General features: G+C 43.9%; 7 protein-coding genes across 7 annotated transcripts; 2 read left to right on the top strand and 5 right to left on the bottom strand.

The window, feature by feature from the left end:
* Positions 1 to 41: 41 nt before the first annotated feature.
* Positions 42 to 4,492, bottom strand: BCIN_08g03180 (hypothetical protein). The gene is made up of 3 exons (XM_001554608.2): positions 3,990 to 4,492; positions 1,619 to 3,928; positions 42 to 1,571 (listed from the first exon to the last, which is right to left on the bottom strand). The coding sequence occupies exons 1-3, from the start codon at positions 4,117 to 4,119 to the stop codon at positions 364 to 366; spliced, it is 3,648 nt and encodes a 1,215-aa protein (XP_001554658.1). The 5' UTR covers positions 4,120 to 4,492; the 3' UTR covers positions 42 to 363.
* A 271-nt stretch (positions 4,493 to 4,763) lies between these two features.
* Bcehd3 lies at positions 4,764 to 6,799 on the bottom strand. The gene is made up of 2 exons (XM_001554609.2): positions 6,599 to 6,799; positions 4,764 to 6,547 (listed from the first exon to the last, which is right to left on the bottom strand). Exons 1-2 carry the CDS (start codon positions 6,716 to 6,718, stop codon positions 5,090 to 5,092), a joined length of 1,578 nt encoding a protein of 525 aa, XP_001554659.2. The 5' UTR covers positions 6,719 to 6,799; the 3' UTR covers positions 4,764 to 5,089.
* Positions 6,800 to 6,864: 65 nt separating this feature from the next.
* On the top strand, positions 6,865 to 7,921 carry Bcsmd2. The gene is made up of 4 exons (XM_024694558.1): positions 6,865 to 6,992; positions 7,049 to 7,081; positions 7,141 to 7,398; positions 7,551 to 7,921. Exons 1-4 carry the CDS (start codon positions 6,970 to 6,972, stop codon positions 7,591 to 7,593), a joined length of 357 nt encoding a protein of 118 aa, XP_024550348.1. The 5' UTR covers positions 6,865 to 6,969; the 3' UTR covers positions 7,594 to 7,921.
* A 193-nt stretch (positions 7,922 to 8,114) lies between these two features.
* BCIN_08g03150 (hypothetical protein) lies at positions 8,115 to 10,463 on the bottom strand. The gene is made up of 2 exons (XM_001554611.2): positions 8,857 to 10,463; positions 8,115 to 8,807 (listed from the first exon to the last, which is right to left on the bottom strand). Exons 1-2 carry the CDS (start codon positions 10,130 to 10,132, stop codon positions 8,311 to 8,313), a joined length of 1,773 nt encoding a protein of 590 aa, XP_001554661.1. The 5' UTR covers positions 10,133 to 10,463; the 3' UTR covers positions 8,115 to 8,310.
* A 107-nt stretch (positions 10,464 to 10,570) lies between these two features.
* Bccsl4 lies at positions 10,571 to 11,621 on the top strand. Its single transcript, XM_001554612.2, has 2 exons — positions 10,571 to 11,131; positions 11,200 to 11,621. The coding sequence occupies exons 1-2, from the start codon at positions 10,673 to 10,675 to the stop codon at positions 11,368 to 11,370; spliced, it is 630 nt and encodes a 209-aa protein (XP_001554662.1). The 5' UTR covers positions 10,571 to 10,672; the 3' UTR covers positions 11,371 to 11,621.
* A 983-nt stretch (positions 11,622 to 12,604) lies between these two features.
* Positions 12,605 to 16,633, bottom strand: BCIN_08g03130 (hypothetical protein). Its single transcript, XM_024694557.1, has 14 exons — positions 16,239 to 16,633; positions 15,971 to 16,095; positions 15,595 to 15,839; positions 15,323 to 15,460; positions 15,098 to 15,183; positions 14,850 to 15,039; positions 14,511 to 14,758; positions 14,401 to 14,446; positions 14,220 to 14,321; positions 13,899 to 14,143; positions 13,644 to 13,809; positions 13,222 to 13,576; positions 13,059 to 13,154; positions 12,605 to 12,981 (listed from the first exon to the last, which is right to left on the bottom strand). Exons 1-14 carry the CDS (start codon positions 16,561 to 16,563, stop codon positions 12,877 to 12,879), a joined length of 2,472 nt encoding a protein of 823 aa, XP_024550347.1. The 5' UTR covers positions 16,564 to 16,633; the 3' UTR covers positions 12,605 to 12,876.
* A 2,942-nt stretch (positions 16,634 to 19,575) lies between these two features.
* Positions 19,576 to 23,820, bottom strand: BCIN_08g03120 (hypothetical protein). Its single transcript, XM_024694556.1, has 4 exons — positions 23,492 to 23,820; positions 23,164 to 23,395; positions 20,137 to 23,055; positions 19,576 to 20,077 (listed from the first exon to the last, which is right to left on the bottom strand). Exons 2-3 carry the CDS (start codon positions 23,391 to 23,393, stop codon positions 20,685 to 20,687), a joined length of 2,601 nt encoding a protein of 866 aa, XP_024550346.1. The 5' UTR covers positions 23,394 to 23,395; positions 23,492 to 23,820; the 3' UTR covers positions 19,576 to 20,077; positions 20,137 to 20,684.
* Positions 23,821 to 26,079: the final 2,259 nt, after the last annotated feature.

The following is a 26,079-nucleotide window of genomic DNA, read 5'->3' as shown; positions in this document are numbered from 1 at the left end:
CTTGTTCACAGTTTTCACAAGTACAAGGGGAAAGACAGTCATGCATCTTATCATAAACTCTTCATTATTCTTATGTTCGCTAGACGTAGTACTGGAACATTGTAAGAAAACTCGTAAAACCTCGCCGATATCACAAACAAAAGCTAAACTATACAATCATGAAGTAACCCAACCAATACTTATTCCAAAATTCCCAGAATTTATCATATGCGATATGACAAATAACGCCATGCTATTGGAAAGTGCATTTTCCTCATATGTATTCCCATTCCTAATAATCCAAACACCCACTAATGCAATCCATCAATCATGAGAAACTACAAATCCGCTTTCTTATTCTTGTTCGTAAGTGAAGGAGATCGACTAAGTCGTCTCATTCGTCATTGCTTCCTCCACTGGTTCCTGTTTAATTTCTGTGTCTCCTGCCTTTTCCTTTTCCGTCGCCTTTTCATTTTGTGTTGGAGCAGTATCGAAACCAAAATTCCCCCAATCAAGAGGTCCTCCGGCTGAAGTATTATTGAATTCAGCAAACATCCTTGGTGGTGAGGATGGCATTGGAACATCTGTTGAGAAGAAATCTTCATCATATTGTTGAAGATTGTAAGATCCGTGGTCGAAATTAGGGAGATCGGGTAAATTATTAAAATCGAGGTGTTGAGAGGGAGAGTTAATAGGGTTATCAGACATGAGCTGATTTAATTGGGCAGTAAATGGCGACTCAAAGATGCCGTTGCCACGAGGAGTTCGACGATTTGATCCAGGAGTCTTACTTGGTGTTTTGGGAGGTGGCAAAAGATGACCTGGGGATTTTCCTGAGCGACCAGACCTGGTTACACTCCTAGTAATAGGCCTGTGATTCGGGGTTGGGCGTGTGGGTGTTTTGAATGGATTTGGGCCAGGTGTTTTTTGGTCTGGTGTGGTTGGTCGGGCAAATTGCTCCTCAATCAATCTCATGAGTTCAGCATCCTCTTCTATATCAAATGGGACCGAGCAATTCTCCTTGTTCATGGTTCCAAGTACTGCATCTTTAGCGCCGTGGATATCAACAATGACCTGAACAACATTTGTTGTGACTTCGCCAAGGACTTTGGGTGATGAATCTTTGCGTGGAGAAGGAAACAAGAGCCTTCGAGTTGTGTCTGTTTCTGGCTCTTCCCCTATTTCGATATGATTATTTTGTGTCCACCTAGCTGGACTTGATTGTAAAGCTCTCCTCAATGCTGCCGAAGCAGAATCTGAAGTCATGGCGTTCAGCTTCTTAGAAGGACGAAGACTGTTTGCTCGGCGCGCTCCATTTGGGCGATCGTGGTCGGTAAGTATTTGATTGGTAGAATCAAATCCGTCAAGATCAATTGGAGACAGGCGGTCGGTGCCAGGGGGGGCCGCAGGATGCTGATAGAAAACCTCGGATGGGGGGAAATTGGTATCTGATTGTGGTAGGTTTGCCTCTGATGTGGGCATAATCGCCGCTGCCTTGGCTTTAGAAGGTCGCTTTTTTTTGGAATCTGGATCTTTACCCCACTTGGCTTCTGGACGTTGAGACTTATATTTTGACATCCATATACCACAAGCTATAATAATTAGTGACACAATCTCTAAAAGGCTACATATGACTTACGATTGCAAAGACTGAATGCCTTGAACTGTTTTTGATCTTCACCAGCAGCAAGGGCTTTTTTGATAAGGAGATATGAAGTAGGGAGACCCGCATCATCTCTTGTAAGAATGTTGATGGCTGTAACTCTCCCAGGCTCTTCGGAGTATTCATGGTAGCCTGGAGCACCTTGACATTCCTGTGACCATGCCCTACGCCAAGTTGGAGTCTCTATAGCGCCACAATTTTCACAATACTGAGGCATCTGTCCATTTCTAAGGGCGTTCTCCAATTTCTGTCTAATAGAAGCTTTCTTAGCTTCTGTCTGGGTAGGTGCACTCGGAGCTTCGGTCATATAATGTGGATTTTCGGACCAGGTCTGAGATCGCTGGAAAGTCGGCGGAGGGATAGGGTCACTTGCAGGAACGGTTTGGGGGGCCATCGATCCAGTAGAAGCAGTCCGAGAAAAGTTTCCAGATGCAGGACGAGGTTGTGGTGGCGGTACTGCAGGGGCATGTGTTTGTGGCGTCGGCAGTTGCGTGAACTCACTGGTTGGCGGAGTTGGTAGATGTAAGGTCGGTGGTGGTGGGTTCACACTAGGAGCAATTTGAGACTCGGAAGGTGGTCTGGAATTAAGACGACTATTCGTCTGTAGGGGGGGTAGTGATTGCCCATCCTCGGACATGACACTGTTTCGTCTAGATTTTGCTTGTGTTACTGCTGCCTTGGGTTTCGGCTTGGCCTGTTCACTAAGAAGCATTCTTTTTGGTAATAATTCCATAGGACCTGGCGTTTCTTCTTGGATGTGAAATCCACCGTTAGCATTTGAATTTCCTGGCTGTGTTTTGCGAGGACCTCGTCGCCTGGTGCTCTTCTTTACAACAGCAACATCCTCCTCATCGACTGGGCGTGGTGCTTCGTCATCTTCTCCGAAAAGGTCTTCGAGATCGTCCAGATTTCCACTCATGAAGCCGGAATCTAGCCTAGGCATAGGTGGTAGCGAGGGGCTCGAGAGACAAGGAGGGCTAGATCGTATTGACGGTGTTGCATTTCGAAGGACCGGTGGGGAGGATGCTATGTCTTGAGGTGTGATTCCTGGGCTGGCAATGTTGTCCGGGGAAGGATGGGCTGATTCGATGGAGAGCCTCAGACGATCCTCTGGAGGGAGCGAGGGTTCTAATTGTGAATAGGCTGGAGAGTGTGCTTGAGGCATCTCCAAGTGAGGAATTGACCCCTGTCTGAGCCCACTTTGTGACTGTGGTCTGTGCTGATTAGCTTGCTGATTGACTGGTGGATGTGGCAATATTGGGACTGGTGTAGGTGCTCGAGGTATTTCCTGTAAATGATTGCCTGCGGCCATGCCACCAGATGGCGCTAGCGGTCTGAAAGCACGTATAGAGCCTGCAGTGCTTGCTGTAACTCGAAGTGAGTCAGACCCTGAACCAAATGCCGATTTGCTACTCCAGTCTGCTTGAGTAATCTTTGCCCTCTTCTTCGGAGCTGGTCCATCTTCTCCCTCTGTACCCTCTTCATACCCAGAAGTATTGCCTCCTCCTACCTCAGGACGGGAATTCTTTGGAGGGCGGCCACGTCTTCCCCTCTTGACAGTTGTCCTGGATGCGGGCCTAGTTATCTTCTGTTCTCTGGGAGCGATCGTTACTGGTTCCTCGCGCGCGGGTGTAGGCGCTGGGGGTAAAGCTTGGTTATAATTATTCCTCGGCGGAATGCTCGGACTAAGAAGTTGGTTAACCGCTTCCATGGTGGTACCTTTATTATTCGACATAGTGGCCGGGGTGGGGGTTCTATTCGACATTTGGGGTTGTGTGTTTTGCTGCGGTTGTTGCATTAGAGAGTTCCATTCGTTCTGATCATACATCGGTGTTGACATATGTTGACTGGGGTTTCCCATGGTGTTTGTATATTCCATTGGAGAAACCATTTGAGGGACCAGACGAAGTTTGACCTCCAACGTTTCCTTGACTCCATTTGCAAATAAGCCCATGATATTTTTGCATACTCGTCCAGTAATAAGCTTTTGTGATTGATGTTGATTATTCGGCATAGGAGGTGATTGCAAAGCTCTAGAAAGCATTCCTTGCCCTACCAAAGGACTATCGTCTTCAGAATAATCGTAGGCATAAACTGTGAAATCTCGTCCTGGTCGGGGCAGCAGTTCCGGGCTGCATTCAATAATTGCTTGTAAACACGTATAAAGTTCGATTACTCCGATTGAATTTGTTTCGTCCATGGCAATAGATTGAATTTGAAGTACCTGTGGCCATCGTGCCAAACAATTGGTTTTGCACCCATCATCGAAAGTATAGAGCACCTTGACTATTGGACCCCCCATTGTAAGCATTGTAGTCAGATCAGAGCTCTATAGCAATGTACCTACGTCTCATCGGTCTAACCATTACTCCATTTTCACTGGGGTCATTGTTGTTTGTTGGCGGCGGGGGAGGAGCTTGAGGTGGTTGATTTTGTAATTGAGGATTTCCCATTGGTACCCCTGCCGGAGACGACATTGTGAACTTTCCTCTGCTTCAACACCTAGGCTCCTGAGGTATTGAATCGTTGTGGGAGTTGATCAAGATTGCCGAAGAGAATGTAAAGTCATCCATTAAAGGTCGTGATGAAACGTGAGAGGTTTTGGTGGCTAGGTAATTTTCGCGTCCAAACGTGTGTACCGCTACCGCTATTTACGCGTTGAGAACTTTATGAAGTTGGCGCTAAGAGGAAAACCGGTAACTTGTAGATTGATCTTCGTTGTATGTAAAACAAAGGGATTTTCAATAAAGTCGGTATTTGTTGTCGATGTCTCAAAATTGTGCAGTCTGCGTAAGTAGAGTATAAGTAACTAATTGTGAATATTTAACAAATGGGTATCTTGAATGTCTCTAGGTATGGTAGCGTGGGTAGGTTCAATTGTATTGAACACAAATTCAGTCTAGATGTCGCGAATGATTGAAGAACGAGCCAAGCAGGGGTGCCCTAGCTATAATGTTGCTTCTTAGTGCGAGGCTATTGGCCAATGATTTCCAAGCGAACCAGGTAAGCAGCAAGGCTACGAAAGTGAAAATTCGAATTGCGTCAGTGGAACACTCGGCTCGCTCTTATGATGTAGCGAGAAGAAAGGCAGCACACATCAGCCAGAAAAGAACACAAGACATTCGATTCAGGATTACGAACTTCAAATCAGCGGGGGATATCCGTATCTTTATATACTTTCGGCTATGAAGGAATCTTTTGATCTCCCGTCTAATCGAGAAATCAATGACTCAGCCCCTATTTGATCCGATAGGCCACCATCACATGATGATTTTCCTCTAATATGATTCTGACATTTTGTTCGCATTTCTTTTTTTTATGCGACCGCTAATAAGTTATCGACAACATAAAGTGATCTTGTGTTTGGCAATGCCTTGTATCCCCCCTACCATTTCACAAATACCCTTATCATACATTAGAAACATGTACATGGCTTAACAAAAGCCCTCACTCTGACGACTTAGGACTTGAGATTTTATCTTGTTCCCATTCAAGATATCCTAGCCCGCTCTTCGTAGTCTTTCTTTCAATAATCTCCGTTACCACTTCCTTCACGCCCTGCTTCCCTTCCGTTGCCTGAAGGAAGTGATTGACAACTTGGAACGCTGACTTTCCACCCTGCCTCACAACCTTCTCAACTTCACTTTCTCTTGGAACTCCAAATTGAAATGGATACTCATAATAATCCCGGTCGCTGAGTAGTTTTATCCTTTGTGATCCTTCAACTGCAAAGAATGGGTCCGCAATTTTGTCCTCTGGGCTGATATCTTCCAAAGTTTTGGGTTTCCACTGAGGATTCTTATCTTTGCGAATGAGTAATGAATCTATGCCTTCCGTGAAATCCGGATGACGCATAAATTTAGCAGCCATTTGGTATTCTCTCTGGAAAGTCTCGGTAATTGACCAATCTTTTCCGATGCGCATTTGACGTAGTGCTACATGAACACTCGTAGGTGATCTCTGGTGCAAGGTAGCAAGAGTCTTTTCAAGCCATGCCTGGAGTGGGTTTTCCAACCCGGTTTCCTCCGCTCCAGCCTTCAAAACTTCAATCTCGGCCTTTAAACCGGTAATGATTTCAGGGACGCTTGCTTTACTGAAGTTACGATCGATAGCCTTTCGCAATTCGCCACTGATAAGCATTGGTTCGTCATGAGGCAGTCCAGTGCAGTATTCCTCAATAGTGCTATTAATCAATTGTGCTCGCTGCGCCAAAGTTTCGAAATCCTTGAATCGTAATTCCGCCAAACGTTTCTCCAAAGCCGGCAAAGAAGTCGAATGAATGTAATGTGTTGCGATTCCAGAATAAAATGCATTGACGCCCTTCAGCCGATCACTAGTCAAGGCAAGGTATGTTCCAACAGATCCCGACATCTTGGGTAGGAAAAATGAAGCTCCAACATCGGGGAAGAATCCAATTGTAGTTTCAGGCATAGCGAACAGCGTCCTTTCAGTGGCTATTCGAAATGGTGCGTGTATACTTAATCCAACTCCACCACCCATGGTAATACCGTCCATAAAAGCAACATAGGGTTTCTGATAAGTTGCAATAAGGTGATCGAGTTTATATTCGAGAGCAAAGTAATCTGTTGATCGAGCTTGTCCTTCTTCGCCTTTTTTATTGTCCTCAGCGAGCGCTGCTACATCTCCACCAGCGCAGAAAGCCTTGGGTCCAGATCCTTTAATAATGATCACATTCGCCATGTCTGATTTTGACCATTCTTGTAATCTCGGCACGATTTTTCGAATCATCGATCCATTGAGGGAATGTAACTTTTGGGGTCTGTTGAGCTCGATCGTCCTCACGCCATATAAAGAATTGAATAGAACATCTTCCTTCTCGTCACTTTCCAGCTCCTTAATGACTTCTGCTTGGGCGTATGAAGGGGTATCTGAGGCCGTCGCCATCTATATTGAACATTAGCATTCACTTATAAACAGTCAAGAAAATCCCCAAACCTGTGCTCTCCCCGCGAATGCAGGATTGATAATCTTAGCTCTCAAAGGCATAGTTGGAAATCTCGAGCCACAAGAGCGAACTGCCGCTCCAGCTCTACCGCCCAAATATGTTCCGAACATCAAGAAAAGGGGGATACACTGGACTTTAAGGGATTGCGGAGAAAGACAAAGTTCTCAGAACCTCGGAAGTAAAGTCTCATCGGTTATTTTTGTCCCCGCGCAAAATCCAGCCGGGCAGATTTAAGGTTATGCGCTAAGCTATTCTTGGAGCTCGCGACCGTGATGGGAATTTTTGGTGCCTGGAAACTTTGACGACGTAGATTATTGATTGAATTGTTGGTTAATTAATCTACCACATTAACATTTGAATCATGGCAGATGCAGCAAAGATACAGTAGGAATTCCATCCTTCTCTAAATTATGTCTTGCAAATACTAATTGCTTTTACAGAGAGCTTCTCGCCAAGCCTCGCAATGAGCTCACGTATGTCCAACACCTCCCTCCTAATCATCCCCCAAGCTTATCGTACTAATCTTCATCAGCGAGTTCGAGGTTGCGCAAATAGAAGAGCATGAATTCACATCCGGTCCCCTCTCTCTTCTCCAAGCTGCCGTCCGTTCCCATGGACAGGTGCTGATTTCCTGCCGTAACAACCGAAAATTACTTGCGCGCGTCAAGGCTTTCGATCGTCATTGCAATATGGTGTTGGAGAATGTTAAAGAGATGTGGACTGAGACTCCAAGACTGAGCGGTGGTGGAAAGGGAAGACCAGTAAATAAGGACAGATTCATCAGTAAGATGTGAGTATTCTACACTTTTGTCACTTTGCCCTCAGGCGGACGGTGAGATCAGGATCAGACGGGGAAATACAAAGAAAAAGCCACGAAACACCCTACGTATCAGGTGATGGAGAGTATCGGGAGAATGCCGCTAATACATCTCAATTTCCCAGGTTCTTAAGAGGAGATTCCGTCATTCTAGTCCTTCTAAGCTGAACGGTCGACATTCGCATCTCAAGATATATGGATGGATAGAAGAGGGGACCAGCTAAGGATTAATATCTGAATACTAGCAACAACGGACAGGATCTGTGGAGGAAACAAATGTAATAGCATAGGGCGTTGTCAATATCAACGCATACCAAATCAGCTTATAGCTATGAATTCAAAGGATGCATGAGAAAGTTCATGCCAACAGGGAACCAAATTTTATGGAGAATAGGAATGTCAGATAAGAAAGAAACTCTCTTTAAATTTCAGATGGATGATATTGCTGGTGACTTGATTTCGTGATGTAAATATTACGAGTCAGTTATTTTCTTTAAGGTTAGTTTACTTGATTCTATATCCTACTTGCTTTCCTCTATCAGCATTGTGATGAACAAATCACAGCTTTTTAACCCTTAATGGTATCTACATACCTTGAAGACTAAAAAACAACAACTCTAATTTTTTCCTGAACGCTTTTGAAACCTAACTATCGCACATCACAAAATCACATGCCGCCAGAATTAAACTGACAATTCACATACCTACAGACCACTCTCGAGATTATAAGTTGCATGATACATGTTCATTGGTCGCTTACATCACTAGAAAGGCAGAAACCTCTCCGTTGGTATCCTAATAAATAGACAGCTCCCGAATTCAAACTTTATCATCCATACTCATTGAGCGCTATGTTGCTAATAAAACAGTAAAGTTTCCATCATTTCAAACCAATTCGTATTCCGACTCTCCAAGCCCGGCGAGTCCCAAGAAGAACTCACTCAAACCCCATGCACCTGGATCCGGAACCTGTTCGAAACCAGTACCGCCAATATAGACAGTTCTTCCTAAACTAGCTTTCATTCCCTTTGTGCCCTCGGCGCCTTTTCTGGATGCTTCAGCTGCTTTCTTGATATCTCCTGTTTTACTTAGTGTCTCAACAAATGGATATAAGGCATCTACCAAGGTGCGATCTCCGGGTTTCGCTGGTGTATATCTTGAAAGGGCTTCAGACGCGGATTGTAATGCCTTTGCCCAAACTTCTGGAGTTGCCTGTCCAGCAGAAGCATTTTCGCGGAGAGCAGCCAAAAGAGAATTTAGGAAGATAGCATATAGAGCTCCAGAAGTGCCATCCATGGTATTTTCGACTACTTGAACAATCTTTGCAAGATCGACAACAGCATCGCCGGATAGGTTCTCATTCGAGATCGTTGATAACACGGCTGTACATTTTGTTAGCTCGTAATACATTCGCGAAATTGGTACACTCACATTCAGCTCCCCTCTTAAGACCAATACCGCAATCTCCATCCCCAACTACCGTGTCAAATCGAGTAACATCGGGTTCTGCTGCAATGATTCTCTCAAGTCCAGCGGTCAAAGCTGTCTTTGTTGTTTCTGGGTCTAATTTTAAACCACTGGGTTTGACCTTCTCTTCAGTACCAGCAGAGCCAGTTCTAGTTTCTGTAGATTTAGCCTCCCAAGTTTCTTTCCTGATAGGAGCTGCCCATCCAGTCGCCTCAGTCGATGCGTCCAATAATTGTAACATACTGGGTCCACCGATATTTGTGTTGACAACATTGAGAAGCGATATGCTAAACCCAAGACCGTTTAAACTTGTCATATAAGTTCCGGCAAGGATTCTAACTGGCTTTATGTTATAGGACTTTTCGAGCTGACCTGTAACTTCTGCTGTAATACCTCCCAGCTCTAGTACGCTAACACCGCCAAGGTTGTTGACTAGAAGAACGACTTCGTTCGAGTTCACGTTCAAGAATGCTCGATCCTTGTCCTTCGAATCCAACAATTGCGTAAGCATTCTTCGGACGAGTTCGGGCAGATCAACCTTGGCCCTACCGCTACCGGGCTCATTGTGAATTCCCATTCCAATCTCGAGTTCTTCATAAGCCAGGCTCTCCTCGGAATTCGGATTGGGAGGTGCTCGGCCGGGAACATGAACATGGTCTAGGGAAGCTCCCACACTGACGATATTATCTGCTGTCAATTTTCCAACCTTATAAACGTTCTCCAAGCTAGCACCCGTTGCTGCTAATGCTCCTGTGATCTTATGTACTAGTACTGTGCCTGCAATACCTCTTCTGCCAACCTTTCCAGCCTTCTCACGACCGACTCCCACATCGTCTCCAACCACCAGCATCTCGACTTTCAATCCCGCAGCCTTCGCTTTCTCAACCGCCATACCAAAGTTCAACACATCTCCTGTATAATTCATAACCGTAATCAAGATTCCTTTCTCGGTATCAACCCTTGACATCACACATCTGCGAATTTGCTCGGCGCTTGGTGAGGCAAATATAGTACCCGCAACAGATGCTGCGAGTAATCCTTCGCCCACAAAGGCTCCGAAACTAGGCTCATGACCACTGCCTCCACCGGATATTATAGACACTTGAGATGCATGGCCTGGTCGTCTGTAGATGATTTTGTTTTCTTCGTCGAGAGCGACAGAGGGGTTGGTGAGGGTGAGAGCATGGAGAGCGGAGTTCACTAGGAGAGTGGGATCATGAATAAAGTGTTTTGCTGCCATTGTTTATATTGTGATTGAGGATGGCAATTGAAGGGTTCTTGGCAGAGTTTGCTTGGATTGGAGGGGATAGAAGAGGGAGCAAAGGATGGCTATGGATTCTGATGGGAGAGCTGCAAAGTATATATAGAAAAGCTGTTGGATGAACACTAGGTATTTGCTGCAGGAGACAGAGAGTAGAGATGTCAGAATTTCGAGGAAAAGCAAAGAACAGAAGGGGCAAATCAAGCTAGCCAAGACGGATTAACTATGCATATCTTTCATCACACCACTGCACTCTTTACACAAGTTGGCGCGTTGGTCCAAAAGATCAACAATTGGAAGCGGGGCATTCAAGGAAATGCGGGGTGGAAAGCAAGGATCAGCGACAGGCACGTATCTTCTCGTGGGGGTCCGAGCCGGCAAAACCGTGGGGGTACCAAAATCTTTTTCCGAGCCACTGAAGATCCTCAATTTCATAAGCTCAATTCAAGCTTCATCCACCAACCGCGATTCTTGTGAGCTTCTCGTTCCCGTTCACTCCGAGACAACAAACACACCGCAATGTCACAAATCCCACTCGTAGCCGTGCCAGGCCAACTTCTCGGCTCCAGCAGCGAATATCTTCCAGGGCCAGGCACACATATCCATTCCTCGAATCTCTACGCCTCGATCCTTGGACCCATCAAAACAGTAGCACCGCCCAAGCCGAGCTATCCCCAGAAACGAGCCACGAAGATTACGCCTGCGGCACCCGTGCCTCTCTCTACTATCTCTATTGAAAGAGCTACTCTTACTGGAGACAAGGCGGAGATTTTACCCGAAGTGAACAGCACAGTTTTATGTCGCGTTACAAGAATTACTCCACGACAGGCAACAGTTGCGATATTAGTTGTAGGCGAAACGGTTTTGGAGGGCGAATGGCAGGGCTTGATCAGAGTGCAAGATGTGAGGGCTACGGAGAAGGACAAGGTCAAGATTTTTGAGAGTTTTAGACCAGGGGATATTGTGAGAGCTGTAGTGGTAAGTTTTCTTCCTGGGGCTTGGATGCCATCTAGGAGAAATATGCGCTAATGGTATGATGATGGCAGATCTCATTAGGTGATCAATCGAATTATTACCTCAGCACGGCGAAGAATGAGTTAGGAGTTATTATGGCGACGAGTGAGGCTGGCAATGCAATGTATCCGGTCAGTTGGAAGGAATACAAGGATCCGGAAACGGGAGCGAGTGAGAGTAGAAAAGTTGCGAAACCATTTTAGATTGCGGGAGAGGGGCAGCAGGTCTTTTGGCAACTGTTGTATGTATAAGCATAGCGTATGGCGTCGAGGCGTTCGTGGATATAAGGATATAAGGATATACCAATTCACACAAAGTTTATGATCTGGTGTTTCGTGTTCGCTGTCTGGTGCTTCTATTCTGCTGGGTGAAGAAAAGTGGTATACATGAATTTGCTGGGCAGTAAATGGGTGGGCGCAAAGAAGATATACTAGTAGCTGAATTTTCCTCCTCAGTTTTTGTTGGATTTCGTTGTTCATGTATATCCTCAAGTGGGATCAGCATGAACGTCTTTATCATCATTTCTTGTGTATTCTCTTGCGCCAGAAGATCCATTGGAGAGCCATAATTACCTAGGTATGCACGCATTGATTCCAAAAGGCAGTCTAGACCACAGGTTATTTCTAGAAATGCATGTCAAACGAAGTATCCGGGTATCTCAAACCCAAAATCTATATTCTGCGAACGCATTGAACGCATTTGTGTTTCTTTCCTTTGAAGTTGTTGAATCTTGTGCATATCCGATAACCGGAAAACTGCCCTGGCTATATCCGGGTGGAGAGGCGTGGAATGGTCACACTGTTATATTTTCAGTCGTATTCATGTTTACATATCCGTGTTTTCATCTTCGTCCTCAAGTCATGGGTCTTGCTTATTGCGATTTCATCCATTCGTCCATAGCTTGGAACATACTCATAGTATTTGAACGAAGTCCCTTCCATTATCCTACCTACGTACACAACCGATATCCCAGGCGCCAGTGTAGTATTCATCCACCGCCTGCCACCTTTGGAGAGAATCTTGAACTTTAGCTTTCTAAGATCTATACTTGTATAATCTATGTCTTGAATTTATCATCGCATTTCCAGTACAGAGTCCTTTACGTTTCAAATTTAAAAAGGTGCAATTGGCGAGAAAAACTACGCATATTGCTGTTCCAACAGGTCAAATTAATACTGGTAGACCAAACTTAAGACCGATAAAACTTTGTCGGCAAAAGACTACAAGCTCATCTCAATTTACATTCACTTCAGCCAAATGTCAGAAGTATTCCCATGCCCTAAGTACATTTGACACATGGTAGCTCACTCATCCCGTTCGCATTTATTAATACTCCTAAGCCCCGAGAAAAGTCATGTTATAACCTCAAACTAACTTTCTCCCTGTATAGAGAATGGCTTGGACAGCGGTGCAGTGATACCACACTCAGATATCAACTGGCAATGGGAGATCACCATTAGCACAACCAGCTCGTGTCTGGTTTTTCTGTTGATTCCACGGCCGCGTTACCGGTAGATTGAGCATTTTTTTGCCATTTCATTCTGTTCTTTTTGAAGGTCGTCAATATGCAACAAAGCAATTCTATGGTGTAAAGTTCATCCAAGGTGCATTGGTCTGAAGTTCTGCTAGAAAAGAATCTTTTTCTCGTTGCCTCATAACTTATCTTCCCTTATTCATTGACCTATTCTACCTTTAAACTATCGTCATATTTAAGACCAAGTCTCTGGCCCAAAAGTTTCCCCTTCGGCAAGTACTTTTCGAACTGCGGTACCCTGCATATCCATTGTCTCGAATACATCTACATTTCCAAACCACTGTATTTGTTAGGATTCTGATGTAAGAGAATCGTTCTGGACGTATTTATGGTTTCAAAAGAGAGGTTAGGACTTACTTGAGGTGGTTTAGCGTTAGTAAGTTCTAACGTGAAGAAAATGAAAAGAGTACAGAGAATTAGACCGGTGTCTAGAGCGGCGGAAGTTATGTAGTTCTATTTACCAATGATCAGTCCGCATTTATGACAGAAATCCCCAAGGTACAACAGAGATAAAACATACATAACCTTCCCACCACCCCCTCCACCTTCTCCTAATCCAATACTGGAACACAAATCCCACTAAGCCCCAACACATATAATTATAGCCAGTGGCTGGAGGTATCAGTTGCAAACCTCCAAATATGACAGGAACAATAAGGTATTTAAACGAAGAGCGAGGGTACGCTCGGCTTAGAAAGTATGTCAAGATTGGAAGCAAAGCACCGATTAGAAAATAATAGAGTAAAGGTTTATAAAGAGACTCCGGTGCGGAAAAAATACGCGAGGGGCCGATGACGCCCCAAATTATACTGGTGGTGAAGTACATTGAGGGGCCTGGACATGTGTAGGAATCTTTTTGGGTGTGAGTGCAGATTCTGAGATGGGGATGTTAGGAATATGTTTATTATTTCTGAGTTGGAGATGGAGGAAAACCACACTAACTCGGGAATATGAGAAAGTGCCCAATTCATTACGGCAATCTGCACGATTGATGACCAGAAAGCAGCTACACACTGGGCGGAAAACATTGTTCTGGGAGGGACTTTAAGGTAATGTCCTAGTTTCAAATCTTGGAGAAAAAACTGTGCTTGGGTCATCGTTATGTAGCCTATAATACTTATTAATAACCAGATCGAACGAGGATTCTGAAGATGAGTTTTATATCATATAATTTCCTAGTGGGATATGGAAACTAACCATAAGCCTTAAATAGCATCAAAGCCACTGGGCGGCCAGGTAACATGTACCCAATGACAAACTCGGTAAAGACATTAAGTCCAATTTGGATGTTGGTCGTTGCAAATATGATGCCAACAGGTACTGTCCAGATGACAGGGATAGCAACACAAACAATGAAAGCCCACCATGGGAAATGGGTGTCCCAGACGAGGATGACCACGAATGACAGTGCGAGCATGACAGCTCCGAGTGTGATATACCACCTACGTGTGACTTCATCAGTATTGTGGGACTTTAAATTGAAAATTGGGAGTATAGCAATGATGAAAAGCAAAATACCAATCCGGCGCATCTTTATACTTCTTCATAAGTTTCATGTGTATGTCATAATCTTGATCTCGAGCAAATTTCCATTGTCTCCAAATGGTTCTGCCCTCGTATCTACGTCGATTATTAACAAGTTAGTTTCTCAAAACTTCCGCTTCAACTCAGTTCGTCGATTCAATTTTAATAGACTCACAAAATTGTGTGAACAATGACACTACTGATAGCTGCAAATGAGAATCCTACAAGAACAAAATTTAATCAACTCCATCCAAATTTCAGAGGCACACTAGAACAGAAACTCACCATAGTTCAACGCAAACCCCGTCGACAAAAAAATCGGCGAGTATTTCTCGTACAATTCCTCACCAAATTCATAGTTTGCAGTGAGGATTCGACTGACATTATATTTCTTTGCCATATTATCATAACTGTGCGAATCGCTCATGGGAAGATAATCCGCATACCACGTTCCTGTATAGTGGACACCTAGCGAGCTGATGATGACGAAGATTAAAAGACCGATTAGAGTATTGGCGATGGCATACCAGGGGCTAGTGTACATTAGTATGGAATGAGATTTTTACAATACGATCGATACTGGTAGATGCGATTTTGATATCGCTTAAGAAGGAGTTCACTCACGGTATCAGAGGCGAATACAAATATCCACTCACGACAGTCCAATCAAACGTAATAGGAATTAACCCCAGACCCGTCACACCACCAAATAGCTGGTTGACAACTGGGTTTCTCGGTGCAATCCAGCATGCAAAGGTAAAGTATGAAAGACCTCGGAAGATCCAGCCAGGGAAGAAATACCATACGAATGAACCTAGAATATTGAATAAATACCTTCTGCGTGCTAACTTCAGTAAGAGATACAAACATACCACTCATGATATACACAAACCATCTATATTTCGATATACTCCAACCGTTTGTTCTCGCTGGATCGGAGGGACTATGATCATGTAGACTACGATCCAGATCCAGGAGAAAGAGTTAGCAAGCATCCTCACTTATAAATACTTGTTCTCGGAGAACTGTCTTTGCTTTTCCAACATCTAACAACAAGGCATACTCTTATAAAGCTTAAAGGGAAGATTATAACTTACGCATACATCAGCGCACAATTAACCAAATCACTTGGCCAAATCATCGCCGCAGGCCAAACCAACCACCTCCTACAAATACCCGCAAGTCCAAACCCCAACATTTGATTCGTAACCGCAAAGAGGAGTTGAAACGCCCATCTATTCAAAAACAATAACATCAGCCCTCCAGTTCCCCATCCCTAATACCCTATCTCACAAGTTACAGCCCTCAAGATAATACACGCAATAAAACTTTATTAAAAAAAAAATATCAACAAAGGGAAGAAACATACCCAAAACTCTGGCCATAAAAAACCTGCTGCGAAATTAGTATGTCAGTAGCATATATCGACGCACCCGCATACCCGGCATTCGCCATCACAACCACAATCGCATGTTCCTTCATATTCCACTTCCCCTCTTTCAAGCGAATCCTGCACATGCTCGTCCCGCAGAACGGGACACGAAACTCCCAGCTCCAGTCCGGCACTATGAGATCCCAGCCTTTGCCTAGGGGCCAGGCAATTAGCTGGACGCACTGGTATTTGAGATTCGCATCAGTACGTTTTTTTTCTTGTGATGGGATTCGGAGTTTCAATACGTGAGGGAAGGTTATCGGGTGCTAGGAAGGGTTCTTTTTCTATGGAGAATTCAAAGAAGAAAACTCACAACAGTCGTAATGGCAATACTTGGACTTCTCAAACTGAATAGACAGTTGATCCCCCCTCCCACCGTCGTTAGCGCGAGCCCAATACACCATGCTCGAATCGTGTTACATGGGAGCGATTCATCGTCTATTTTCATGCTTTAGCATCACTTTCTACCTTCAATTTTAAACTATAACATGCACTTCGCGACTCAAATCCGGCTTTGCTTCTTTCAACCCCATTTCCTCCAAGCTCAAGCGTAAAGCTAGATTGTATGAACAGATACCTACCTGTATTACGCACCGCAGCGCGAACTTGCGGATACGGTGAGTTCAACGAGATATCAATAGGTATTTCCAAATCTTTCTCGGGATCGAGGTCTGGCGAAATGGCTGTACGGGACGTCATTGATTGGATGGGAAATGAATCAGGTAGATTAGGATCGAGCGAGTGGCGGGACGGGGGAAGACTAAGGGGAACCGGGGAACCGGTCGTGGCTGGGCGGGATTTTTCATCGTGAGATGATCCCTCATTCGGAGTCGAGCGTTCGTCTACTTCGATTTCCACACTGGCTGTCTTGGATTTCGAGCGACGCGTAAGAAATGAAAATAGCATATTGATTGTCTATTCTGGGACCTGAGACGAACATGAAAGTGGTATCATAAAACCGCAGTCTGCGAGATTCAACATTGTGGGATTGTACAATTTACTGTATACCAACACTCGCAAACTATACTTCCGTGGCACATATCACGCAGTTACAAGAGAGAATGCGGGCGTTGACCAATATGTTCATGATATTCTCCAAGCTGAGCTTGGCTCGCAACCTACCCTATTTTGAGAAGCGTACCATCTCTGTATTTCATATCCGATCCAGTAAACTGTCTTGGGAGAAGGCATAACATCACCAGAAAGGAAGGAAGTTGTGCGATTTCTGTTAATTAATAGTGCGCGCCATGAGGATCTTCACAGCTGAAAATTTGAGACAGTGTGACACGGGTGCTTTGAAAAAATTGTGTCGCTTGTTCGACACATGACCACGCCGGATCAATAAGTGTTACTCATGCACGTCATTTGTTATCAGATGAAGATGCATGATCTCGGGAATCGAAAGATATGCATTTAGCCGTCATTTTAAGAATTGGGGGCGACGTTATACATAGGCATTGAAGATTTTCTCGAGATTTGAAATGATTAAGTTATTCTATGGCGTCTGGAAAATTATCAATGATTGCGCAGGCCTGATTAACAAAGAAATGAGGAATTTCTAGACAACTAGCGCCGCCCCGTCTCTCCGATTCTTCTCCTAGCCTTATAGCTCTACGGGGAAGCACGAAATCTCAGAAGTCTTAGATCAGCACAGTGCCATCGCCCAGCAGTTGAGCAGATGTTCTTAAGGCAAACAATTCACCCGTGTCGGCGATAGAAAAAACGAGGCGAACAGTGAGCATATATTGTAATCAACGTATAAATGATTTACAATCATATCCACAAGAGCCTCACCTCTCCGGGCTTCCGGGGTTGGACCCGCAGAAGGACCCGCCTTAATTCATTCGATCTCACATGCACCCCTCATCAGTCCTTTTCAACTGACTTGCTTATATCAATTGGGGTCCGGAGAGCATACCTAAATAGTGATTCTATCCCTCAGTTCGTCCGGCTTCATGTTTCTACAAAACCGGATAATTTTGTTGTTATGAAATAGTTCACCGAAGTTCCTCCTGCTGTCTGAGGGGGACGCAGTCAGCTTACATCATATGGGCTTCAATGGCTGCCTTAATTGCCTCTTTAATTAATAATGGTAATGCTACACGAAAACGCCCCCAATAATCCGACCATCATGAGGCCTAGGCTTTGATCAGGGTCTTGATAAGATTGATAACAACCATGATGGAATAATTTGACGTAGTAAATAAGCTGTAGATGGCAAGAATGAAGGATCATCTGACTGACCGCTATGTTGTCATCGTGTGAGACACCATTTTATACAAATTCCTATTAACACGGGCGGAAAGTGTGAGATTCCACGACAATCATGAAATTAGGCAAATTAGGCAAATTTGACGAAGCTTTAAGAAATTCAATGTAACTCGACCCAGTTATATTCCTGTTTCGCCTCGAAAGCGATGTCTTATCTAAAGTCCATTCGCCTGGGAGCAAGGATAAACTCCCGGAAATCTTCCAGTGCAGAATGATTCTGCTATTTAAAGAAGCGGGCTGTGATGGCCCTCTTGCAGCTTTTGGATTCGTATATCGATAATCAATGGCCTATCAAATAGTTTATGCAATACCGTTGAGATCTATAGATACACGCGACAAACTCGTGGCGTGGCCCAAAGTGTGGGGCTTGAACCCTCTTTTTTGACTTCGACAGCACACAACGGAAGACCTCGCGATATGATTTGCTTGATATAGATGAAAATCAACACATATTCATATCGCTTTTAAAACTTCAAAAAATGACATCTCGGTCAACAGTTGATTCAATGTGCCGAGTCGATATCTTGATCAGCCTTATGTCCTTTTCTGACATCTAGTAGCGATCACTTGATCATCACTGAGGTAGCCTTATTCGGTTGCTACCCCGCCCTATCCACATGAATCTACAATAAGAAAGCCACAAGATGGGGAAATCCAGCACTAAAATGGTCATGGGGCTCTATTCATGACGATGCAGCCTTCTCGACTCGACCACACGGCCTTGTTGCCATCTCAAGATTGTACTTCAACCTGACAAAGCCGACTAGGAAGGCAAGGCAAAAAATCCGGCATCGACTCTGAGTATATTCGAGGCACAATTGGATGATTACAGAATTACAAAGCCATCTCTGAAGTTTCTTGAGCGAGGAAACATAAGTCGCCTGGCTTAAGCTAGCCTTGAGCTTATAGTAAGATCTATTCCTGCAATACAAGTAAGATTTGCGATTGTTTACCTTCATTCTTTGGCTCTATGGAGAATAATTAGAGCTTCCGCTTTCAGTAAAGAGCATAAATAATTGGATTGGTGCGCTTCTTGTGTGCTGAAGAATGACGCGGCAAGGCTGGATGTTCAACCCACCTTACATCCGGTTAAGGCAAGCCCTTCGAGAAGAAAAAGCTTAGCCTAAAAGTTTCTAGAATTTTTCTATAAACTGTAACGTCGATTCTCGAGGTACATCTTCTTTCAAGGGGATAAATTGAGATAAACTTTCGCGAAGCTTTCAAAGTTGCGACCATCTCCCATATCGATGAGGTTCTACTATCCAGTAAGCCTCGCGTATCCATGGACTTTTGAAACGTGAGTGCGTGAACACAAGTTCAAAGAAGGCTGGATAGATGAAACAGACGATGCTCTCCAAGATAGCCTCTGTAATACATCAAAATGCTGCTTTCCAATCAAATAAACATGCATGTCGTTTAACGAAATTTGAACGAAACTTTCAGTTCCTTATTCCTGTTTAGAAGCTCGGGGCATCGTAGAATCCTACTGGTGGTGGTGGTGGTGGTGAGATAAATTCTTCACATTGACGTGTCGTAAATCGCGCATTGTCAGTGACTCTTGAAGACACTTCTAATTAGCCAGAAGTATCGGGGTACTTAACGCGATGACAAGCAGAAGATCAGAGATGCACTTAAGTTTGCCTAAGTTGTTTTTTGCCCCAATAAAAAGTGCGATGATTAGGCTATCGAGCTATTCTATAGTGTACATGCACCACGTCATTTAAAGCCCAATAGATAAATAGACTAGGATTCGAGGTGCCATCGTCCTCCAACAAGATTAAACATATAACTTGTGGGTAGAGGATTGGAGGAGTTTAATGCAACTCGAGTCAACTATCATTGCTGCCTACTATAAAGAAGAAATTTTTGGTGGTACATCTTTAACTATAAATTGAGCTAATGTATGTAAAATGATAGATTTGGTGAAAATGGTTCCACTCGGTTAAGCACAAATTATCCGAATCAGCCGATTAACCGGGTTTGCCTCATCGGTTGATACTTCGGTCTAAACTTCGCATTTGGTGTTCCGTGATTCGGGTGAGATTATTGCAAGGACGGTGTTGCTTTGGGTGCCCTTGTATCATCCTACATCCTTGATAGATAAATTTGAAGCTATTTTATTTGGGTTCATGCTGCGTAGGGTTGCTTGCTTAGTAAATCAGTAAAGCAATTCTCCGTAGAGCACACAGGTCGTTCACGGCAACTCACTCAAAATCTTTTCACCAAATTTCAAAACCTATCAATATGTAAATTCATCAATCGTGATTCTCATGTCTGCATTACAATTGAAATATGAGAAACCAGTCTCAATAGCCAGAGCCAAGAAGACTGAAAAGAAGAATCGAAAAAGGAAACAAACGTATGATATGTTTATGCTCATAGGAGATTGAAGATGATCATCTCAGCATGCTTCGATATTTGGATCATGAATTAAATCAAATCCCCCGTCCCGACACCAAATAAAATACCACATGTTATTTGGATATCTGAAAGCTTGTACCACCACCACCGTTCACAGAAAGTGTCCGCGAAGACCACTCTCTGGGCACTGATATATTCCTTGTATCTCAGGAGTGTGTTGAATGACTTCTCATGAAGTAATCTGCACATATCATCAGGCTCAACGTACTTCTGAAGTTACGTTGCGGTAGCGCATACCAACAGTTTGCTAGAGTACTATCATCATCAATCTTGTATAATGTCCTCCCAGTACTGTGGCTTGCTCGGATTTTGATTGCTATCCTTGCTTCTGCTACTCAATCTTTTGGAGATGTATCTGCCGCAGTCATCGTGGCAGACGACATGTCTTCTTCAGCATCAAGATTGGTTTCTACAGTTGACCAAGTTTCTGTTCTTGGAAGGCTAGCATTAGTAGTTGCTGAAGCAAAGGTCATGGATCGAAATTTTGAAAATTCCAACTCTGCATCACTACCCGGGACAGAAAATTCTGGCTTGGAACTATCGAAGGTGATCCATGGGCCAGCATCAGCAATGCGACAAGCTAACCACAGTATGCGTTCTTTTCTTTGCTCGAGCATAGATGCAAGCTCGTGATATTTCTCTTCTTCATCAGTTTTCTCATTGAGAAACCATTTTTCGGGAAAGTATTTTTCTGACCATAATAACCCGCGCATTCCGTAGTCTTCGGGAAAAGGCCGGACGTCATCCTTCTCTGGTAGTGGGAAATTATCACCCTCAATACGGCTGAGGGACTTGTAAGATTTGAGTAACGTATTGAGCATGATTGCTAGAGATTGCCATGGAAACGCCGGTGCCAAAAGATCCATTGCACCCGAAAATTGAGACATGCGAAACAAGAAAACAAGAGAAACATGAATAAAGGGAAGAACATTCGGATCGCCTATTCTTTGCAATACGATCTCCAAGGTAGAATAAGTGAGGTTCTGTGCGTGCCTGAATGCTATCATAGAAGGGGAAGATTCGTCCAGAGACTCATCCATATCAACGTCGGCCTCTTTAGCTGGAGAAGGCGCAATAGCTACCATAAGAGGATTCTCTTTAGACGCAAAACCTAACATTGCAACGTTGTTGGAGATAGCAATGTGACAGCCTTGCTCCATAAATTTTTTGGTTACTCGACCAATTTGGCTATCAAGCAATGCGAGGAACTCTTGTACTGCGGGTTCAAATCTCTCTATTGCCCTGTTTGTAAACAAATGTCCATGAGCTCGGATAAATGCAGTATCTAAAGGCGGCAATCGATATTGCCCATGTCCATTCTCAGCATGAAGGACAGGGTCGAAGAGTGTAAGTATCGATTCTCGTGCAGAGGTGAAGGGTACTACAACACACAAAGATTTTGCATAGTAATACAGTTGTTGTAGAGCATTTGGGCGTGCTAGAATAGCAAGGTGGTGATATAGCCTACCGGTCGTTGGAGCTTTATCGGAGGCCTTTGAATACCAATGACGTGCGACACCAGTCCAAACCTCTCTATCTCTGATATCATCATCTTCAATGGCCATTCTGTATCTTCCTAGATCTCCCAAACACTCGATCCAAGTATCTTCGAAAGCCGGTACCGTTTCGTACAACAGTGCCATCATCGAATATGCTAAATATATGAATGCAAGCATGTGGTCAAGCGAAGCAGGTAGTCGATGTCTAAGCAATTCTAAGAATGAATGAATACCATGCCGCCACATTCTAGCAGGCATAGCATATTTTGATGCTAGTCTACGTAAAGCAGGACTAGCAGATGGATGTTGAGAGGCTAGGAAAAAGTCATGATGCTCGTGAAGCAAAGTGCGATGCAACGCAATGAGGGCTTGCCATTGCTCATTGTTAAGCCTTGGTTGTGTGGGAGGATCACCCTGCACAAGCGTGGCTTGCTTGTTATCAACCTCGATACACTTGGCTTCAACCATTACAAGTCCAGCATATATGCCTTTAACCTCTGCTACAAGTTGCTCTTGAGAGATGGGCCTTGTCTCTGGCTGAAGAATAATATTATACTCTTCGCTTTGGGGTCTTGAATCAATTTCCGGCACAGTCCTATTGGGTAAGATTGCGGATGGGGTATTGGCCTGAGCATGATTATGGTGTTGTTGTTGCTGCTGATGGTGGTTTGTTTGTGGTGCTGATCGAGATGTACTTTGAGGAGTAGATGGTTTCGCGGTTCTTCGATTCGCCGGTCTGTACGCTTGAGCTCGAGATCTTGAGGCTTGGATCGAAGCAATGTTGGAGGGATCAAAGGATGACCTCGTGAATGGGGAGTTTTGATCCGGAGTCCACAGTTGTCCCTTGGTTGCCTGTCGCCGAGTCTCCGTGTCTTCTGCGGAAATTGGTCCAGAAGTCGGTCGAGCTAAAGATCTTCGTGGTGGGGGTGAACCTGAGTTTTCGCGGAATGGCGATGCTGAACCTGCTGATATACCATCTCCGACGGCAGCTCTTTTGCGTGGCTGATCTGTTGTGGTTTCCTCGTCCTCCACCGTATTATCCTCATTTGATCCCAGGTTCAAAGCCTGAAGGCCAGAAAGCGATCGAGTGGGCTGGGGTGAGTTTAGGGGTCTCTTAGACTGTAAGTGTGGAGACAATGTGTCTGCTTGAGTAGCGACAGCCTCATTATTTGACGGTTTCCGTGATTGAGGACCATCTTTCGTCGGTCTTTGCACTTCAGGTCAGCCTTACTTTGTCTTTTGATTGGCAGCACACAGCCTTGCATGATCTCGCCCCCACAGAAATACAGACATGATTGTCAGCGGATCTACTAACCTCTTCAGTGCGCTGTTGCTCTCATATGATTTTCGAAATCGATCAAGTTCCTCTTGATCCGATGGAATCTTATCCTGATGCTCCTTTTCTGCATGGTTCCACAGGTCTGTTTCGGAAAGACAAATCCTGCGCTCCGGACAATATATGCAGGCCCAAGACTTAGTTGATTTTGTGTTTCTGCGCTGGTGCTGTATCCATAGATCGCTTACATCTGCTTTTGATTTGTTCATTTCTGGATTCTTGTTAGTCCCATTTCGAGATTGATGTCGTCGAGACATCATTAGAATCTGGGGAATTATTGAGATATTTCACCATGGCATTGACATACCGGGCTGGGTTCGGAGTTGGACACAATGGACTGACAAAGTACATGTGTGGGTTGTGTGCCTGGATTCTAAGGTTCCAGAATGACAAATACGTACAGTAGCAGTAGTGAATCAATTGGTCTGCGATGAGGTTCATTGAATAAACTTGGAATTCGGAATCCAAAATCAATGAAGTTATGAGGAGGAATATTGGCTTCCTTGGATGAGGGAGAGATGTTAAACTGTTGATAACATTTATGTGTTTTTATTGCGGCTCTTGACATGAGGCGATGGTTCGCAATGGGTTTTGCGACCCACAGTCTTAGTCTTCGGTGAGCAGACTCCCTCCCCCAGAGAAACTGTTTTTACATTTCTCTTTCGTACTTATTACTCTTACCGGAATCGCTCACCGATAAGTTTAGTATTCTACTTTTGGGCCACTCTTTTACATCAAAACTAGTTATTCTGATGTATTAATTTCTTCTTCAGAACTGAATACATTTTAACAAAATTATATATATAAAGAATTTATAGTTTAAATTTTGAACAATAATATTAATAAATAAAGAAATTGAAAAATCGTGATTTTTGTATTTTTAGTGTAAAAAAGTGGCTCAAATTAAGTAGGGCACTGAACTTGTACTCCAAATTCACAAAAAGTGATTACTGTCCTATTGTTTGTTATATTACAAAAGACTATCTTTCCTATCCAAACAGATAGCTCGTAATATGTCCTGGACTGATTCAGTTTGTTATTTTACAAGTAGTTGTTCTTGCATGAAAAGTTGCGTCTAGCTGAGTCCTTCAATGTCACCCCTCTAATAAGAGGGATCTATATGATATCCAACCAAATTGCTATTGCTATTGCTCTCTTTACCCGAACCAATAATCCTTAACTGGGCACAGTCTATCTACGGCATTCCACAAGATTTTATCTATTGCATATAACCTACCCAGGCAGGATTCCAAATCGGCCTGCAAATATAAAAAGTCTTCAGCCTCTCGTTGTGTCAAGCCTGTGCAGCCAGAGCCTTGGATGTATCATCATATGTTCTCATGAGGCTAAAGTCCTTCGTTTTCATCCTTGAGGTTCGCCTTTGTTGTCCAAACCATTGACATTGTAGTTTGAACTCCCGTATCTTCGACTTGACATAAGACCTCTCTAGATATCTGCCCAAGGGCTCAAATTTAATTATTCTTCTTCCTTTCTTCATAATCAGATCTTCCATCTACAAGTCTAACATTCACATTCTCGCAATCTATTCACCATTTTACGACTTACGAGCAGAGATACAGTAAGACAATCCACCAGCGAGCTAGACCTACCTTTTGTACGTGCTGTAGCTGGGTACTCCAATGAGATGCTCAGCTCTACGATTATCATTATCTTTGGCGTTACACGACTATTGTCGAACTTTTCTTCGTTTATGCCGCTTTCCAGCAACACGATCTCACATCTCATCCTCCAGATTGGAACAAACTCGTTGGAGTCCAAACTAGCTTTCTCCTCACAGAAATGTAGGAATCGACTCACTCTGCTTACCTACAGTTGGATCGTCATAATCGAGAAGGATTCAGATGATCAGGAGCGGGCGCCTTGATGGCGGAGCATGTTTCAACCCCATAACTGCTTCTTCGTCGAGGTCATTTCTTCCATTGAAAGACACGCATTTAGCACTTTAGAAACGTGTGGGAATAGACCATGGATCTCTTAACGCTGTTCACATGTTAGGCCCAGGAATTTAGGCATATTATGACACTGTTTCGGGAGGAGTCTTTACCGAGCCCTTGCCTGGTGACTAGTTACATTACTCACGCCAAAACTTGAAATTTAAAGCGCTTACCAAATGACCAATTTCTAAGACTCAAGCAACTTTAAAATTGTTGTTTTGTCTGCCTTCAATCCTCCATTACACATGAGCCTCTGTGAGCAAGTGCAGCACAGATCGCTACGGAGACAGTGATCAAAGTTAGTGAATAAAGTTTGTTTTCACCGCTCTGAGAAATTGAGTCTTTGATGCCTTATTCTGGGCTGGAAATTCATCAAAGTAGATGTGGAAGTGTCGCAGCTCGGTATCGTATTTTCAGACATCTTTGGCATATCATGCCGAAATTAAGGTCAGCGTTGATACTATGCTTTCTTATTCAAAATGTTCGAGGGGTGCGCCGTGTCCCAAAATCCTAGACTATCGTGATTGCTTGCAAAATTGCTTCTTTTCCCGGGCGATATTAGATTACAGGGCTCGGGCTGAATCTCAGGTCTAATCGGACAAAAGTATCTCAGTTGATCCAGAGCCTCATGCGTGGCTCGCTTTCCATTTTTAGACACAGCAAAACGGATGATCCAAAGTATACGCCCAGAATGAATCCTCTCAGATAATGAGTTTTGTCGAGCTTCATAAGCTGTCCACGAAAATATTGAGGCTGGGTAAAAGTTTGCGTTTGCATGTTTTCAGCCACCAACTTGCGCAAGTGTTTGACAAAGCCCCATTTGAGACGCAAACGTTTCATGATAGTGAAACTTAGAATGGGTTTAAGAATGATACCTTAGAGATTTCCCTTCTTTCCTTGTCGCGACAAACGCGCAGGCCTGATATGCACGTCTATGCGC

This window comes from Botrytis cinerea, chromosome 8 (genome assembly GCF_000143535.2).
Source record: "Botrytis cinerea B05.10 chromosome 8, complete sequence".
Classification (NCBI taxonomy): domain Eukaryota; kingdom Fungi; phylum Ascomycota; class Leotiomycetes; order Helotiales; family Sclerotiniaceae; genus Botrytis; species Botrytis cinerea.
The sequence above is the reverse complement of the archived record's forward strand: the minus strand, read 5'-3'. Positions and strand labels throughout refer to the sequence as shown.

Coding starts and splice junctions, on each gene's coding strand:
- BCIN_08g03180 (XM_001554608.2), bottom strand. CDS start 4,119: ATGTCGTCTCCGGCAGGGGTACCAATGGGAAATCCTCAATTACAAAAT. Junction 3,929..3,989: donor AATGGTTAGACCGATGAGAC/GTAGGTACATTG, acceptor GGGGTCCAATAG/TCAAGGTGCTCTATACTTTC. Junction 1,572..1,618: donor GGCATTCAGTCTTTGCAATC/GTAAGTCATATG, acceptor TAATTATTATAG/CTTGTGGTATATGGATGTCA.
- BCIN_08g03130 (XM_024694557.1), bottom strand. CDS start 16,563: ATGCTATTTTCATTTCTTACGCGTCGCTCGAAATCCAAGACAGCCAGT. Junction 15,040..15,097: donor GTTTGTGTATATCATGAGTG/GTATGTTTGTAT, acceptor TCAATATTCTAG/GTTCATTCGTATGGTATTTC. Junction 14,322..14,400: donor GTCATTGTTCACACAATTTT/GTGAGTCTATTA, acceptor TAATCGACGTAG/ATACGAGGGCAGAACCATTT.
- Bcsmd2 (XM_024694558.1), top strand. CDS start 6,970: ATGGCAGATGCAGCAAAGATACA. Junction 6,993..7,048: donor GCAGATGCAGCAAAGATACA/GTAGGAATTCCA, acceptor TTGCTTTTACAG/AGAGCTTCTCGCCAAGCCTC. Junction 7,399..7,550: donor GACAGATTCATCAGTAAGAT/GTGAGTATTCTA, acceptor TCAATTTCCCAG/GTTCTTAAGAGGAGATTCCG.
- BCIN_08g03120 (XM_024694556.1), bottom strand. CDS start 23,393: ATGAACAAATCAAAAGCAGATGTAAGCGATCTATGGATACAGCACCAG. Junction 23,056..23,163: donor AGCAACAGCGCACTGAAGAG/GTTAGTAGATCC, acceptor TGAAGTGCAAAG/ACCGACGAAAGATGGTCCTC.
- BCIN_08g03150 (XM_001554611.2), bottom strand. CDS start 10,132: ATGGCAGCAAAACACTTTATTCATGATCCCACTCTCCTAGTGAACTCC. Junction 8,808..8,856: donor TCTTAAGAGGGGAGCTGAAT/GTGAGTGTACCA, acceptor CAAAATGTACAG/CCGTGTTATCAACGATCTCG.
- Bccsl4 (XM_001554612.2), top strand. CDS start 10,673: ATGTCACAAATCCCACTCGTAGCCGTGCCAGGCCAACTTCTCGGCTCC. Junction 11,132..11,199: donor ATATTGTGAGAGCTGTAGTG/GTAAGTTTTCTT, acceptor TGATGATGGCAG/ATCTCATTAGGTGATCAATC.
- Bcehd3 (XM_001554609.2), bottom strand. CDS start 6,718: ATGTTCGGAACATATTTGGGCGGTAGAGCTGGAGCGGCAGTTCGCTCT. Junction 6,548..6,598: donor CATTCGCGGGGAGAGCACAG/GTTTGGGGATTT, acceptor TGTTCAATATAG/ATGGCGACGGCCTCAGATAC.